Here is a 15,967-nt window from a genome sequence, read left to right as displayed (position 1 = left end):
GGCAGGAGGGAATTTTTATAAAGTGAAACTAACAAATTGAATTGCGTGTCAGCTCGTAGCTTTATTTAGCCCGGCTTTATTTTTACCGGGTCTTTTAATGGTTTGTCATTGTGGTGCTTTGAGATGCCAGCAAGAGATGGTGCTCTTGGCTTCAGGCTTTTTTTGTTGGATCTTATCACTTCCTTGCTTTTGAAGGATCAAAATAAGCTTTGGCTCTCAGAGTTACGTGGAACTGCACAGACATGGGTGAGCTTTGTGCAGACCCTCTAATCTGACAGAACAGACCCCTACTGACAACGTATCTGCTGCTATTGAGGACGGGAACAGTGAAATATAGCTCGAATGTAGCTGCATTCAAGTGTCAGGCTTTAGTAACTGTAGCTATGCATCTGTGGACTGTGGACAAAAGTATGTGGACACCAGCTCATTTATAGCTCGAGTGTAGCTGCATTCAAGTGTCAGGCTTTAGTAACTGTAGCTATGCATCTGTGGACAAAAGTATGTGGACACCAGCTCATTTATAGCTTGAATGTAGCTGCATTCAAGTGTTAGGCTTTAATAACTGTAGCTATGCATCTGTGGACAAAAGTATGTGGACACCAGCTCATTTATAGCTTGAATGTAGCTGCATTCAAGTGTTAGGCTTTAATAACTGTAGCTATGCATCTGTGGACAAAAGTATTTGGACACCAGCTCATTCATAGCTTGAATGTAGCTGCATTCAAGTGTCAGGCTTTAGTAACTATAGCTATGCATCTGTGGACAAAAGTATTTGGACACCAGCTCCAGCTAGCTATAGTTTTTTCTTTCTACTAGATTTTGGAGCTGCATTGCTGTGAGGGTTTGATGATTGCATCCAGCAACAAGAGTTAGCAATGGTAGCCTAATGCGTTCATTGGAATGTTGTACAGTCCTGTTTGAGGGCTGATCGCAGTACTGCCTCCAAAACCATGTTTTTTAATAGAAAGGTCTAAAGAACCTTCACTTGAGGTAAAGGCCTTGAAATAGGATATCTCCAGTGATGAGTGATGAGTGTATGGGTTACGCTGCAGCACCTGGCATGCGTCTCATCTGATCTCCAGCTTTTTCATTCAGCCTTGGGCTTTGAAATCTTTCCTTCAACCAACATTACCCTCGCTGAGTGACCTCATAGCTCAGTATCGCAGTAGATGTGAGTTACTGCTTACTGGCTCCAATATCCAAGCGAACAAAGGTCCCTCTCAGTCTCCTTATCTCCTCAGCTATAACTCACTTAGATATAGCGAACAGTAGAAACCCGGCGAGTGTTCTGGCACGGCGTTAGGAAGGTTCTCAGTGGCAACTCCTCCATCAAAGTGGAATCGCATCAGCTGGTGTGTTTTGGAAGCTGTATTAAGCTGTATTATGCTTTTAAGAGAGGTCGTTTTTTTGGTTAAGGTGGGCATGGTGATGGTGGTGAACGGCTTCACCCTGGGTTAATCATTTTCATGCAGTGCCCACAGAGGACATCCTGTTAATGATAAATGGAGAAGATCTTCTGCATTAATGTTTAACCTTCACTTACTGAAGGTTAAACAGCTAAGCCCTCACCCAGCGGTACACTTCCGGTCTATTAATGCTTTAATGACTAATCCAGACTCTTGCCAGCGGTCTCCCTAGAAGCGTAAGGAGTTTGTTGGCATTGACTGTGGATCCTGATAAAGTTATAATGGCATATTTCTCGTCGTTGGCTTGAAGAAAACCTAACATTAGCACCACCTGTCTAATATTGAGTAGGTCCCTCTTGTGTCGCCTCAACAGATCTGAAGATTCGAGGCATTTGAGGACTCCACAAGACCTCTGAAGGTGTCCTGCTGTGGTATCTGTGGCTCCAAGACTAACTAACGTTAGCAGCAGATCCTTTAATAAGTCCTGTATCACATCAAGTTATGGAAGAGCCTTAGGTGGGTACTTTTGGTAGGTACTGACCACTGCATACTGGGAAAACACCCCCTAAGACCTGCCTGATGTTTTTGGAGATGTTCTGATGAACCAGTCGTCTAGAGAGCGTCTCAGATTTCTGACTGTTCGTTTGCTGTCGAATATATATCCACTAATGTTATAGCTTATCGGTGGAACAGACCGATCATATCACGTGTAGGTTCTTCACACTCACATATAATTATCATGTAATGATCCATTGAAGAACCTTCAAAGGGGAAAGTTCTTTAGGTGTCCAGAAATGGTTCTACTGAATATCACTTCAAATCTATTTTTAAGAGTAAAGAGTCAGTCTGAGGCTCACAAATGTAAATTTCTGTTTTTGATATAGAGATAGACATGTCACAGGAGCTCCTGTTCGTTGTGGGTATTTCTGGACTGGGTGTAACTTAACACAGTTCGTACAAACAGTTAGCCTTCACACCTCACCCATTTGTGTGCTATTTGTGTGGGAAACTGCACTGGAGACCAAAAAGCCCTGATGGCCGTCAAATATTATAACTCATGGGTTTACAGATCAAATTCCACTTGTAGAACCTCCTTAGAAAGACCTTAGAACCTCTAAAGCCCTCCATGGCCATCTGTCCGCCCACCACTGTGGGTAATTCATTTAGCAAATCTAAAGGCTTGGGTGGTGGGTGTTGATTTTCCGGTGGACCATATTGGAGCTCAGACTCTCTGTTCCTCTTGGATCCGTCCCAAATGGTTTGTTATTCGATTATGATGTTCTGGTGAGTCATGAAGCCTCATATCCCTCTGCTAGTGAACCAGCAGAGGGATCAGATTCAGTTCTGCTTTCAGAGGAGGAGAGCATATTGGCTAGGAAGAGCCCCACTCCCTTGTGGTCTAGTTTAATCACCCAGTGGAGCAATGACGGTGCTTGCTTATTGAGTTCCCTACTGATGATACAAGCCTACAACACACCCTCTTTTGGCTGACTGTGCCATTATACTCATGTTACCGATATTGTTTTGAGGCCAGACCCATTTTCTTTGCCTGTTACTTACATACGCCAATCACTTATAACATTAGTACCACCAGCTTCATCTACAGTGGCTTCATCTGTCAAGCGGTTGATCTACATATTAGGCAGCAAGTGAACAGTCAGGTCTTGGAGGTGAGGTTGGTGTTAAAAGCAGGAGAAATGGGCAACACTTTGACAAGAAGAATCTGACGACTTGGTCATCAGAACATCTCCAAAACATCAGGCATCAGGTCTCTCAGGTGAGGTTGGTGTTAAAAGCAGGAGAAATGGGGGAAACTGCACTGGAGGCCCTAATAAGTCCTGAAGTATTATTACTCATGGGTTTACAGATCAAATTCCAGTGTCAAAAAGACCTCCTTAGAAGGACCTTAGAACCTCTAAAGCCCTCCATGGCCATCTGTCCGCCCACCACTGTGGGTAATTCATTTAGCAAATCTAAAGGCTTGGGTGGTGGGTGTTGATTTTGACTTTGACTTTGACTAGAAGAACTAAACTGTGATGTTCTAGACCACTGGGTCATCAGAACATCTCCAAAACATCAGGTCTTGTGAGGCTTTTCTGGTATGCAGTGGTCAATACCTACCAAAGGACTTATTAAAGGATCTTCTGCTAATGTTAGTTAGTCTTGGTGCCACAGAAACCACAGCAGGAGGCCTTCAGAAATCTTGTGGAGTCCATGCCTCGAATCTTCAGATCTTCAGTAGGTGGGCCTACTCCAAATGATACAGCTACTGCTTTGTGGTCCTAATGTTATGGCTGATCAGGTGTGTTTTTGAGGCCATTGTAATTGTCCTCACATGTCAGTCTGACCGTTCTTATCTAAGAATGCCCTTTATTGAAGATGTGTTTACCTTAGCAACGGGCACATGCTCAAGGGAAATGCCTGCAAGGCACTTGATAGGTCTGGGTTTCCAGTGTTGGCGGCTCATAAAACTCCTCATGAAGGAAGTCTGCGTTGTTGTTGGCCAGCCCTGTGGGTCCTTCGAACGCTGAGGAGCTCCGACACATGAATTGTTCTCTTGTCATGGCTCGGTTATCTCACACACCCAGGGCTTGGAGGTCTGGCTTGTATAACCTCCTGTGTAAGCCCGAGCGAATGGCCCGCTGTAGCGCACTGCTGCCACAAATAGAGTTATGAAAAGCCAAGTAGAAAGCATGGAAGGATCAAGAAGACGACAGATGGACGGGAAAGGGCTAATGGTTGAAGGTTGAAGGTCACAATCTTGTGGGTGTGACTGAGCCTATGAGGATTTTCCCGCTTGTGAAGTAATCATGTGCTACACGACGCAGTAAAACCTTCAGCCTGACTGTCACATGATCAAACATGCCACTGATTAGCTTGTAATTTATTAGCATACACTGTTGACAAAACATCGGCCTTAGTGACTGAGTTTCGCGGGTTTTACGAGAACGCAGTGTAGGAGGTTCCCACACGAAACGTCTGTAGGCCGCAGTGTAGGACGGTTTAAAGGAACTAGAGACAGGAGTTCCCTCTACCTTCCCGACTAGTTTGTGGAAATGACACTCTGCAATACTCTGCCTAAGAATGTCTTATGCACTGTATTACATTTATATTATATTATATTTATATTATATTTATGGCATTTAGCTGACGCTCTTATCCAGAGCGACTTACAAGGTTACTTGTATTACAAAGGTGGGCCAACCTAGTGTTAGGAGTCTTTCCCAAGGACTCTTATTGGTGTAGCCCAGACCGGGAATCGAACCCCATGAAGCCACACCAAGCTATGAAGCCTAGCCCGTTCTCATTGCAAGGAAAGCCTGAACCCCAGCCTTTTGGGGAACGCTCCTCATACCTGATCATGTGAGTCATCAGCCAACCGGCCTAACCTTCAATAAATTAATAATTTAAGCTGAATTAATTCACATATTTGCCCTTTTTTTTACTTTTCTCATTTGTCTTAAGTTTGCTTACTTAAGTTAATGGTTAGAGGCCAATGCCTGTAGATAGCAAAGTGCATCTTCTCATCTCTCAAGTAAAGCAACTACAGTCAGTACCTACCGAAAGTGCTCCAAGAAAGCACAACTGGAGGTCATGGGCACCTAAGACTCATTGATATGATCCATAGTAGCCTCACCTCACAGCTTACAGGACTTACTTAAGTCAGTCTTGCTGCCAGATACCACAGCAGGACACCTTCAGAGGTCCTGTGGAGTTCATGTCTCGAATGGTCAGATCTGTTGCGGGGCCTATTCGGTATTCGGCAGGCGGTTGATGGTACAAGTAACCCTTACTCTGCTCTATTGTAAGAACAGTAGTTCTAGTGAAACTCTAGTGAACTCAAATAATGGCAGCGTAGAAATCTGCTTCTTGCTCATGAATTTTTGTTTGTTTGTTTGTTTGTTTGTTTGTTTTTACTGGTTCTGACTAAAACTCACATCTTTGTAGAGTGTATAAGGTCTTATTATGTCCTTATGACCTTATTAGGTCCTGTTATGCTGCAGGGGTCAGATTGACCCCGTTTTTAGGGTTTAAAAATACAGCAAATCTATTTTTATACTTTTTGAAGCATTACAATCTATTAATTAGTGCAGTAAATATATAAATGGAAAATTGCTGTATATTAGTAACTATATATATTTGTTGACGCACTGTTCCTTTTTGAGCCAGTGGTGACAACAGAGGCTTTAAAGGATATAAAAAATACCAAATTTACACCAAAACTGAAGATTTTTGTTGTAAGCAGAGGTGATTTTTATTATTAAACTAAATATTAATTATATTTACATACATTTAGCTGTAGATAATGAACTTTTTAACTACTTTGGCTACTTTTAACTCCCAGTGTCCAACAATGGTTAACTATTTCAGCGGGAAACACTATCGCCATTCCTTACAGTCCAACACAACAGGAGGGTTAACACTACTGACAGAATCCCTCTTATGTGAATGCATCGCTCAGCCACCAGTAATCCAGTGGCATCCAGCACTGCCCTCGGTCAGTAGCAGCGTTCGGCCGATCGTACCGAAGACGATCGCTGATTAGTATCGGCCCCAGAAACCCTAATCGGCCCTCCTCTAGAGTTAACCGTAGTGGTGCATACTGCGTATTCTCTGTGCGACACTTCTCGTGTTGGTTGGTGTAATTTTACACCTGTATCTGTAACTCTGTTATTTTACATGCAAACTTCAGTACTTTCAGTACCTCTGGAAAAAAATAAAGCCCTGAAGATGATGCTATCTTGGACGACCTAGTTTCTGACGGCGATGAGCGAGTGTTTATCACTTCATCTGGGAGTCACTCAAATCTCATCTTGGACCACATTATAGGGGTCTTCTTCTTCACTCTACGGCTCCAAAACTGTTTATCTTTAGCGCTCTGTGGCGATCCACGTTTGTTTGTTCTACAAAAACGTCTTTCAGCAAGTCTGCTGGAGGTTGTTCCCTGACTCTCTCTCTCTCTCTCTCTCTCTCTCTCTCTCTCTCTCTCTTCTCCCGCAGTGGTTTCCATTCCTCTTTTCTCTTGTATTGTTCTCATAAACGCTCGCTCCAATCATGGAACAATCCAGCACCACAGGAAGCTGCTCAGACTGCTCTCTGCTGTCCGTCCGTCTCCAGCTGATCAGGAAGTTGGCTGGCTTTGGCTGGTTCTGGCTATGAGAAACGTCTCTCTTCTTCTCGTTCTTTTTATTTATATATATATTTTAAACTGACCCATTCAGTTGCCACGTTTCCTACCAAAGATCAAGTGAGGCCAGCACACTAAGCTGGCTTTGGTTTGTAGGGCACACTTTCAGTGCCAAAGGCTGATTATGAAGCAGTGTGATTACCAGAAGAATGTGTTTAGGAGGAAAGGTGTGGTGGCTGTGGACTTCCTGATCCAGCAGGGCAGGAAAGAGGAGTGTGGAGAGGGCTGCTTCAGCTGTGTGGAAGCAGTGTGTTCACGCCAGGCTAGTCTCATGCGGACTTCTGCTGTCCTCTGTGGAGAATAGAGGTACGTTCAAGCCAAGAGCCGATTGGGAACCTTCATTTTTAGGAGCGTATAGTGTAACTAGCGTAACTACCCCTAAAGAAAATCAGAAGAAGGTAATACAGGCACTGACGCACATGCTTTTCTGGGCCCTGTCCTAGTCAGGGAGATGACATCAGGTGTTTTCATCACTGGGAGTCAGATGGGAGCGTCTTGAAAAACCTGCCTGACCACACATTACAGATCCTGTTCCACTGAAGTCCTGACCACACCAGAGGGAAGTGCATGACTGTATGACCGAGTGAGGCCCCTTCTCACTCTTCAGCCCATCCGAGGCCTCTTTTCGGACTGTGGCTGACAGCAGGCCACACCTAATGTTTGGATCAGGTCTTGTGGGGCTGCAGTTTCTGGTATGCAGTACAGTAATTAGCCTTCTTGGGGGTCTTTAGGGAGGTTTAGGCTTGACAGATGGGTCTCGAGGACACCTACTCGCTCTGCTAGTTCTTCAGCTATCCCGCCCTTCTCTCTAAGCCTGTGTTTGGTGTGTAGGAGAGTGAGGGAGGGAGGGAGGATGCAGTCCCTCACAGTGTGGGAGGCTAGGCAGCTTTTCTGAGCCATTACCTCATCGGGAACGTGTTTGTTTTGCCTTTGTCACGCTCGGCCGTGCAGGGCCGTCTATCTTAACCCTCTCCTTTCCGCGTGCAACGTCTCACTGGTTCTACTGAGTGTACTGTTCAAAGCTTCAAGTGGTCCCTAGCTGTCTAGATCACGATATTTAAAGACTTTTTTCATGATACATGATATTTATTACAGACTGAAAACATCGGTAGCGTCAGATTCTCAAAAACTATTCAGATCCTCTCCTGTACTGAACACAGTGATTTATACTCAGCATCTGCTGCTCTTCATCTAATTAACCCCTTAGTATAATTACACTGTTAGTAATGTTAGAAACCTGCAGCTGATCAGTGTTTATTACACTAACAGTCTCCTCCATATGCTTAGAAAAGCTTATTGTCTATCATAATAACAGAATTTATCATGATACAATAAAAAAAAAATATCATCATATTGCTCAGCTCTAGCTCCAGCCAAAGTCTCTGGAACAGCTAGAGGGGTTTCTATCAGCATGCTGAACAGTGTGCATGGGACAGCTGAATATTGATTCCTGGCCTGAAGTTCTGGTCTTGTCTTGGTGTTCTCTGGCACTCTTAAGTCTTATTTATTTATTTATTTATTTATTAAGCAAGGGCCTCCTCCTTTTTTGCACATCTCCTATGAATCTCTGACTGGTTTGGTCTTGGTCCTGATGGTCGATGCTGTGCTTTGACAGCAACAGTAGCAAGAGCTTCTCACTAACTTAATGACCTTAGGATTGTTGGTGACCTCTTTATAGATCTTGTGATCTGCTGTCAAACACACATTGGCTTTTTTCATTGCCATTGTTGTTGTAAATGATTAGTGGACAGTAAAGGTCTGATTTCTAATAGTTCTGGGATCTTCGTAACCTCTGCATCTACAGCCTTCTTTCTGAAGGCCTCAGAGAGCTCTCTGGATCTGGCCATGATGGTGATCTTCTTCACCCCTCAACCATCAATCCAGAGCAGACCAGACTAAACATCTGAGGTTTAAATAAGACTCTAAGACTCCTCCAGAATAATCCTCTCCAACCATGTTCTGATCATCTGCAGCTGATCTTCGGCACTGGATTCTGATACGACCTCCATCTCTCCGCATTGTCCAACTGAATCTCATGATATTTCACTTGTTTTAATTATTTACACACTATTAGCAGTTGCAGTCTCGTTACTTTCACTTCCTTTCAGAACATGCATCCTGTAGAAAGTCACTAACTCGTCTTCTCAGGGTCGGAGGCGTGGTCACTCTTAACGTTTACTCTTAAACGTATTGAGCAAGGTACACAAGCCATGGCACCATCTTGGATGTCCTAGAATGAGTAAGAGGTCGATGGCGACACCGTGTCTCGCTGTTAACCATGCGTCCACCAGACACAGTTTACACAAACAGTGTTTACAATGCAGCCCAAGAAATGAGCGGCCCTCAGGGAGCAGGCGGTGCTCACATCGTAAAGCCCACCAGATCAACATAGTGGTGCTCTGTGTCGCTAATGGTGTGACCCGCAGCCCTCATGTACAAGGGCTCTTTTGCACACTCTTGAAGCCACTGAAAGGGGCCTAGGTCCCTTGTTTATATAGCTCTTGCCATCTATAGTGGGTTGGTGAATAGCAGACGAGGGTTTAGTGGGCGCCTTGCTTGTAGCTTTGACCTCAACAGAAAGCATGTGGTGGAGTTAATTGGGCCTGGTGAGCTTATGTGATGCTGTAGTGTCTTTATTGTGAAAGCCTGTGGTTCAGATCTGGACTGTTTTCTTTTCCATTGCTTGTTTGGAAGTTGACTGTTTTGCTGACTGTGCTTCCAGTGAGCTACATAAGCACATGCACACATGGCTTGTCTAGATTCTGTAGAGAAGTAGGATAGGACCCTGTGGAGCAGATGAACATGGACCTATTGGCACCATGTCTAATGCCAGACGTGGGCTAATAAGGGGTATAAAGCCCCCCAGCACTGTATAACTGTATTCTCTGGAATAATAGATGGAGCTCCATCCAGTACGTTTGGGATGAGGTGGAGTGGTGATCATCCAACATCCTGACCTCACTGATGCCCAGCAACACTTGCAGCAATGCCTCAAAATCTAGTCGAAGTCCTAAATGATGAATAAGCAGGTGTCCCAATACTTTTGTCCACATATTTGGCCTCAAGACCTGGTGCCTCTTGCCCTCTCTACATCCTACAAACACACTTGCTCTTGGTGTTGCACCAGAATAGCACCTGTTGTTGGACTAATCCACCTGTGAATCACCCCGTCAGCAGGTGAGGTCAGACCGAGGCCGTCCCGGGAACCAGGCAAATCCTTCTCTGGCCGGGAAACAGTGTGACTACACCAGGCCTGATCCTATTGTAGACTCTGCACTTGCAGCAGTCTAATCTTCACAGCTTTAGAGGTTTATTTATGGATGAGACTCAGCAGATGTGCTCACACCACAAGGGGGATTACCTTTCAACTCTGTCGTGAACTCTGACTCTCCATAACGACGTTCAAAAAGCCCAAACCACCTGTTGTTATTGTCAAACCTCTGCTTCTCACAGGGACTTTTGGCCTTTGCAGGAGGGGGATTACATCGTGTTTGAAACTGAACTCCCCTCTTAAGACTGGTGTGGTATTTAGCCTGCACTCCGTACACCACGACAGTCCTTCTCTGTCGATGTGTTGGCATTCGGGCCTGAGAGTGGAGCCTTGCCATATAAGGGGCTTCGTGCCTCCCCGGCTCAGCCCTGCTACAGGCTTTTTGAGCTTTGTTTTGAGCAGCAGAGCTCGTGAAAGCAGGCCGGCTCCTGTCTGCCGTCTTATGACCATGTAAGACCAGAGTGCGCTTGAGGCTGCTGAGAGTTCCTGCTAGAACAGTGGAAGGCCTGATGTGGTTAGGATTGCTTCTAGGGGCTGATGCTGTTATTCAGTGCTTTTTTAACTGTGTATCTGCTGGTGCTGATACTGATGCATTAAAGCAACATTTCTGTAGCATTTACCTTAAAATTACAGCGTCACGGCCTTTGTAATAGGAAGAATAGCATCTCCATTATGCTATTTCAGGTTCGGATAGGACGGCGTTAGCATGGATTGAGTATCTCTGCATGACCTGAGTCATATTCCTGTAGAAACCGCCTCAGTCCACATGCTTCTTTACCTTTCAGTGGCTGCTCTGTATCTCTCAGCTTGTCCAGAAATGCAAAAGTGTGTCATTTAGAGGTTTTGGGACTTGGGATTGGCTTTGGATTTTGGATTAGACTTGCATTCAAATGTGACATTTCATTTCTGTCATGTGAAAATCTTTATCTACCTCTATTTGTTATAGTTTTTCACTTTAATTTGAATCTGGCATGTGGTCTTTTCCAAATGACTTCCATTAAAAAGGAGGTTATACTGGGATGTTGTTTAAGTGACAATTTATATATTTGTTTATTATATATATATATATATATTAGTGTTAGAAACAAATGACATTATTTAAATAAAATGATTGATATGAGGGGAAATTATTGCTATTCATTGATATATATTATTATTTTATAATAATATTATATTACTATTATATTATGATATATAAAATATTGATGGCAGCCCATTGTCACCTAAACATTCTGTTCTGCCTGAGTACAGTAAATAATCATTCAATCATCTGTCCAACGTGCAGTTTTTTTAATTAGTCAGTTAATCTTATTAATTATTGTAAATGGGATTTTGTGTAAGTACTTGATTAAAATGATTCCATAATAATGATATCATGAATATTTCTCTGAATATTACAGTATTTTCTTCTACAACAAAAAGTAGTATTTTTGGGGTCTGTAGTTAAGGGAATCACTGAGAGACAGTGGGCTTCAGTGTAGTGTAAGGAAAATGATTCAAAGGATTTACAGGCTGCAGCAACAGGCTGTACTGTTAGCGTCAGCTACTGTCGGCCTGTACAGTAAACAGAAAAATAGAAAACGGGTGAAAAACAGTGCTGGATAAAGCAGGGAGCAGCATGACGTTACCATAACAGCAGCGATACAGAGATGACTTTTAACATGGGACAATGAATGCGGCAGTTGACCAAGATAAGCCATCTCCACTTTGCAAAGCTTACAGAGTCTCTCTCCAAAATACTCCCATAGTTTACATTCCCCTGGACGGTTTTGCTTGCAGTTGCTTGCATTTGCTTACTCTCCGGAGAAATCCATGCCTGCACTTTTCTATATTTTGCTCACTACAGTGATGTGGTGCACTATTATTAGCACACTATTTAGTGTGGTAGTGTGTTTTTTTTGTTGTTGTTTTTTTTTCCCATTATTTTTCCTATTATTCCTATTATTTATTTATTTTTTAGGACCCAGCCTGTTCTCCCCAGGGCATAGCCATATTTGCAACCCATAGACAGCAGTTATCTACATATACTGATATCTCAATGCATCCTTACTGTCTTCCTAATATTTAAGCCTAGTGTTTAACTTTAGTTGTGTATGTTTAAATGATCAAAACCATAGTCAATCACATGTCAGATTCATTCATTTAGACCATTGTTGTCTCCAGTGTTTGGTATAACTGGAGACTAAGAGCAAAAAAGCCCCCATTTGCATAATTTCTCCCCACATATTCTTGCAAAGGTAAGAAGTACAGTAAGAAATGCCGTCTTATGACCATGTAAGACCAGAGTGCGCTTGAGGCTGTCATATTCCTGTAGAAACCGCCTCAGTCCACATGCTTCTTTACCGTTCAGTGACTGCTCTGTATCTCTCAGCTTGTCCAGAAATGCAAAAGTGTGTCATTTAGAGGTTTTGGGACTTGGGATTGGCTTTAGATTTTGGATTAGACTTGCATTCAAATGTGACATTTCATTTCTGTCATGTGAAAATCTTTATCTACCTCTATTTGTTATAGTTTTTCACTTTAATTTGAATCTGGCATGTGGTCTTTTCCAAATGACTTCCATTAAAAAGGAGGTTATACTGGGATGTTGTTTAAGTGACAATTTATATATTTGTTTATTATATATATATATATATATTAGTGTTAGAAACAAATGACATTATTTAAATAAAATGATTGATATGAGGGGAAATTATTGCTATTCATTGATATATATTATTATTTTATAATAATATTATATTACTATTATATTATGATATATAAAATATTGATGGCAGCCCATTGTCACCTAAACATTCTGTTCTGCCTGAGTACAGTAAATAATCATTCAATCATCTGTCCAACGTGCAGTTTTTTTAATTAGTCAGTTAATCTTATTAATTATTGTAAATGGGATTTTGTGTAAGTACTTGATTAAAATGATTCCATAATAATGATATCATGAATATTTCTCTGAATATTACAGTATTTTCTTCTACAACAAAAAGTAGTATTTTTGGGGTCTGTAGTTAAGGGAATCACTGAGAGACAGTGGGCTTCAGTGTAGTGTAAGGAAAATGATTCAAAGGATTTACAGGCTGCAGCAACAGGCTGTACTGTTAGCGTCAGCTACTGTCGGCCTGTACAGTAAACAGAAAAATAGAAAACGGGTGAAAAACAGTGCTGGATAAAGCAGGGAGCAGCATGACGTTACCATAACAGCAGCGATACAGAGATGACTTTTAACATGGGACAATGAATGCGGCAGTTGACCAAGATAAGCCATCTCCACTTTGCAAAGCTTACAGAGTCTCTCTCCAAAATACTCCCATAGTTTACATTCCCCTGGACGGTTTTGCTTGCAGTTGCTTGCATTTGCTTACTCTCCGGAGAAATCCATGCCTGCACTTTTCTATATTTTGCTCACTACAGTGATGTGGTGCACTATTATTAGCACACTATTTAGTGTGGTAGTGTGTTTTTTTTGTTGTTGTTTTTTTTTCCCATTATTTTTCCTATTATTCCTATTATTTATTTATTTTTTAGGACCCAGCCTGTTCTCCCCAGGGCATAGCCATATTTGCAACCCATAGACAGCAGTTATCTACATATACTGATATCTCAATGCATCCTTACTGTCTTCCTAATATTTAAGCCTAGTGTTTAACTTTAGTTGTGTATGTTTAAATGATCAAAACCATAGTCAATCACATGTCAGATTCATTCATTTAGACCATTGTTGTCTCCAGTGTTTGGTATAACTGGAGACTAAGAGCAAAAAAGCCCCCATTTGCATAATTTCTCCCCACATATTCTTGCAAAGGTAAGAAGTACAGTAAGAAATGCCGTCTTATGACCATGTAAGACCAGAGTGCGCTTGAGGCTGTCATATTCCTGTAGAAACCGCCTCAGTCCACATGCTTCTTTACCGTTCAGTGACTGCTCTGTATCTCTCAGCTTGTCCAGAAATGCAAAAGTGTGTCATTTAGAGGTTTTGGGACTTGGGATTGGCTTTAGATTTTGGATTAGACTTGCATTCAAATGTGACATTTCATTTCTGTCATGTGAAAATCTTTATCTACCTCTATTTGTTATAGTTTTTCACTTTAATTTGAATCTGGCATGTGGTCTTTTCCAAATGACTTCCATTAAAAATGAGGTTATACTGGGATGTTGTTTAAGTGACATATATATTAGTGTTAGAAACAAGTGACATTATTTAAATAAAATGATTGATATGAGGGGAAATGATTGATATTCATTGATATATATTATTATTTTATAATAATATTATATTATTATTATAAAATCCTAGCCCTGGATTTTAGAAAGTAAAAGGAGGGAAAAGGACCCTGAATTCTCCATCACTCATGACACCGGGCACAGATGCTCTCCTGTTCATCCCTGCATGAGGCTAACTATTGTTCTTTGTCTGGATAATAATCTTGATCTCCATCCAGTACAGTGTGTCCTGTGTGTTCGTAGCTGGTATTGTTCTCCGCAGCCCTTAAACCCATCAGCAGGTCGCCTTCGCATCATACATATTTCTCCGAACTTGTCTCTGAATGTCCATCAAGGAGGTGGAACTGAACGATCAGATGTTTTGCTACACCTTATTTATCTCATTAACACGCTCCTAATGTGCTGCTTTAGGAATGTAGAGCAAGGAGAACACAAAGAACAAGCAGAAAGTGAGGTTGCCAGGACTGTGCAGATACATGCAGCCAGTGGTGGTCTGTTTTGGGGGGGGGGGGGGTTGGACCATTTAACTGTCCTAGTTTCCCAGTTTTTCTTCTCATGAGTGTTTGTTTTCTCTGTGCTGACTCTCTCTTTGTCTTTCCGCTGTTCAGGATGTGGAGAAGGAGAGAGAACTGCGTACTCATCTCAGTTACGAGGAGATCAGACACAAGGTCGAGCTCTTCAACACTGCCACTCAAGACCACCTCAAAATGACACTGGTGAGAATTCTAACTATTTCATCTTGCAGTCTTTCTCTGGACGTGTGCCTCTCGGTCCCTGTTTGCTGACTGTCTTTTATTCACTATTAGTACATTAGCACCATAAAGTCATGTTGGAGAGTCTTTTTCACAAGTTCACCTCAAACGTCTCGTTAAAACGGACTGCCTCAAGTTTGCTGGACTCTCCAGATCACTCAGCATCTGAGCCATATTAGAGTATCCAGGGGTGGGCAATTGCATGTTTTGTAAAAAAATAAATGGAGCTTCCAAGTGGTGTGCGTTTACCAGTAGATCTTAAAGCAACATTATGCAGCATTTTTTTATATTACAATATCAGAAATTTCAGAATCAGTCTTTGTTATTGCCATAAAGCATGAATTCCACTTCTTGACTATAGGGGGAGCGCAGGGGCGAGGAAATGCCAGTTCTCGCATAATGCTGCTTTAAGCTGCTTAAGGTCCCTAGTAATGCCTGAAGACAGTCTAATGGACCTTGTTTAACTTGCAGTAGGAATGTGCAGTATGTGCAATGCTAAATAAAAAAATGTGGTCTTAAAACTGCACTTTCTCAAACAATGAAATAATATTATAATAATAATAAAGAGCAAAAAAAACTTTCTTCAGCATTCTCCAGTATTACCCTAACCTTTCAGTGACGGTTCTGAATCTCTCAGCTTGTCCAGGAATGCATGTGTAAAGAGTGTCCTTTAGAGGTGTGAAGTACACTTCCTGTCTTCAGGGGGAGCCCAGGAGCGAGAAATACCAATTCTCGCATAATGCTGCTTTAAATACGTTTAAATAAGAGTTCATTAAGCTGTAAACATTTATATTTTATGTGTTTAATCCATCTAACATATGCTGTTCAGACAATAAGTTGATTAAAATAATTGTTATTGTTATTATTATTATTGTTTAATGAACATTCTGCTGTTGTGACAGCCTTAGTGAATCTGCTGGGCCAATGTATGTTTTATAATGCAAGAAAAACTAAATAATGGTATAATTGGTATGCTCAAAAGAGGCTCGTACCCAGACGTCTTTGTGGCGATGTTTGTTGTGAAAAGCCGATATAATCAGTAATATAATCTATTATCTATAAATAATATTAAATTATTTCAATATAATTGAAAATGTCTTTAAGTATCATATAATAATCTCTGAGTAGA

At 41.8% G+C, this 15,967-nt stretch overlaps 1 protein-coding gene across 1 annotated transcript in view; it reads left to right on the top strand.

The window, feature by feature from the left end:
* The window catches only part of rassf3 (Ras association domain family member 3), a 40,306-nt gene that overhangs the window by 12,644 nt on the left and 11,695 nt on the right, over window positions 1-15,967 (top strand). Inside the window, exon 2 of the mRNA XM_072673208.1 lies at window positions 14,695-14,802. Coding sequence (XP_072529309.1) covers window positions 14,695-14,802 — 108 coding nt within the window. The remainder of the gene's footprint in view (window positions 1-14,694; window positions 14,803-15,967) is intronic.

This window comes from Salminus brasiliensis, chromosome 2 (assembly GCF_030463535.1).
Source record: "Salminus brasiliensis chromosome 2, fSalBra1.hap2, whole genome shotgun sequence".
In the NCBI taxonomy this organism is placed as follows: domain Eukaryota; kingdom Metazoa; phylum Chordata; class Actinopteri; order Characiformes; family Bryconidae; genus Salminus; species Salminus brasiliensis.
The sequence above is the reverse complement of the archived record's forward strand: the minus strand, read 5'-3'. Positions and strand labels throughout refer to the sequence as shown.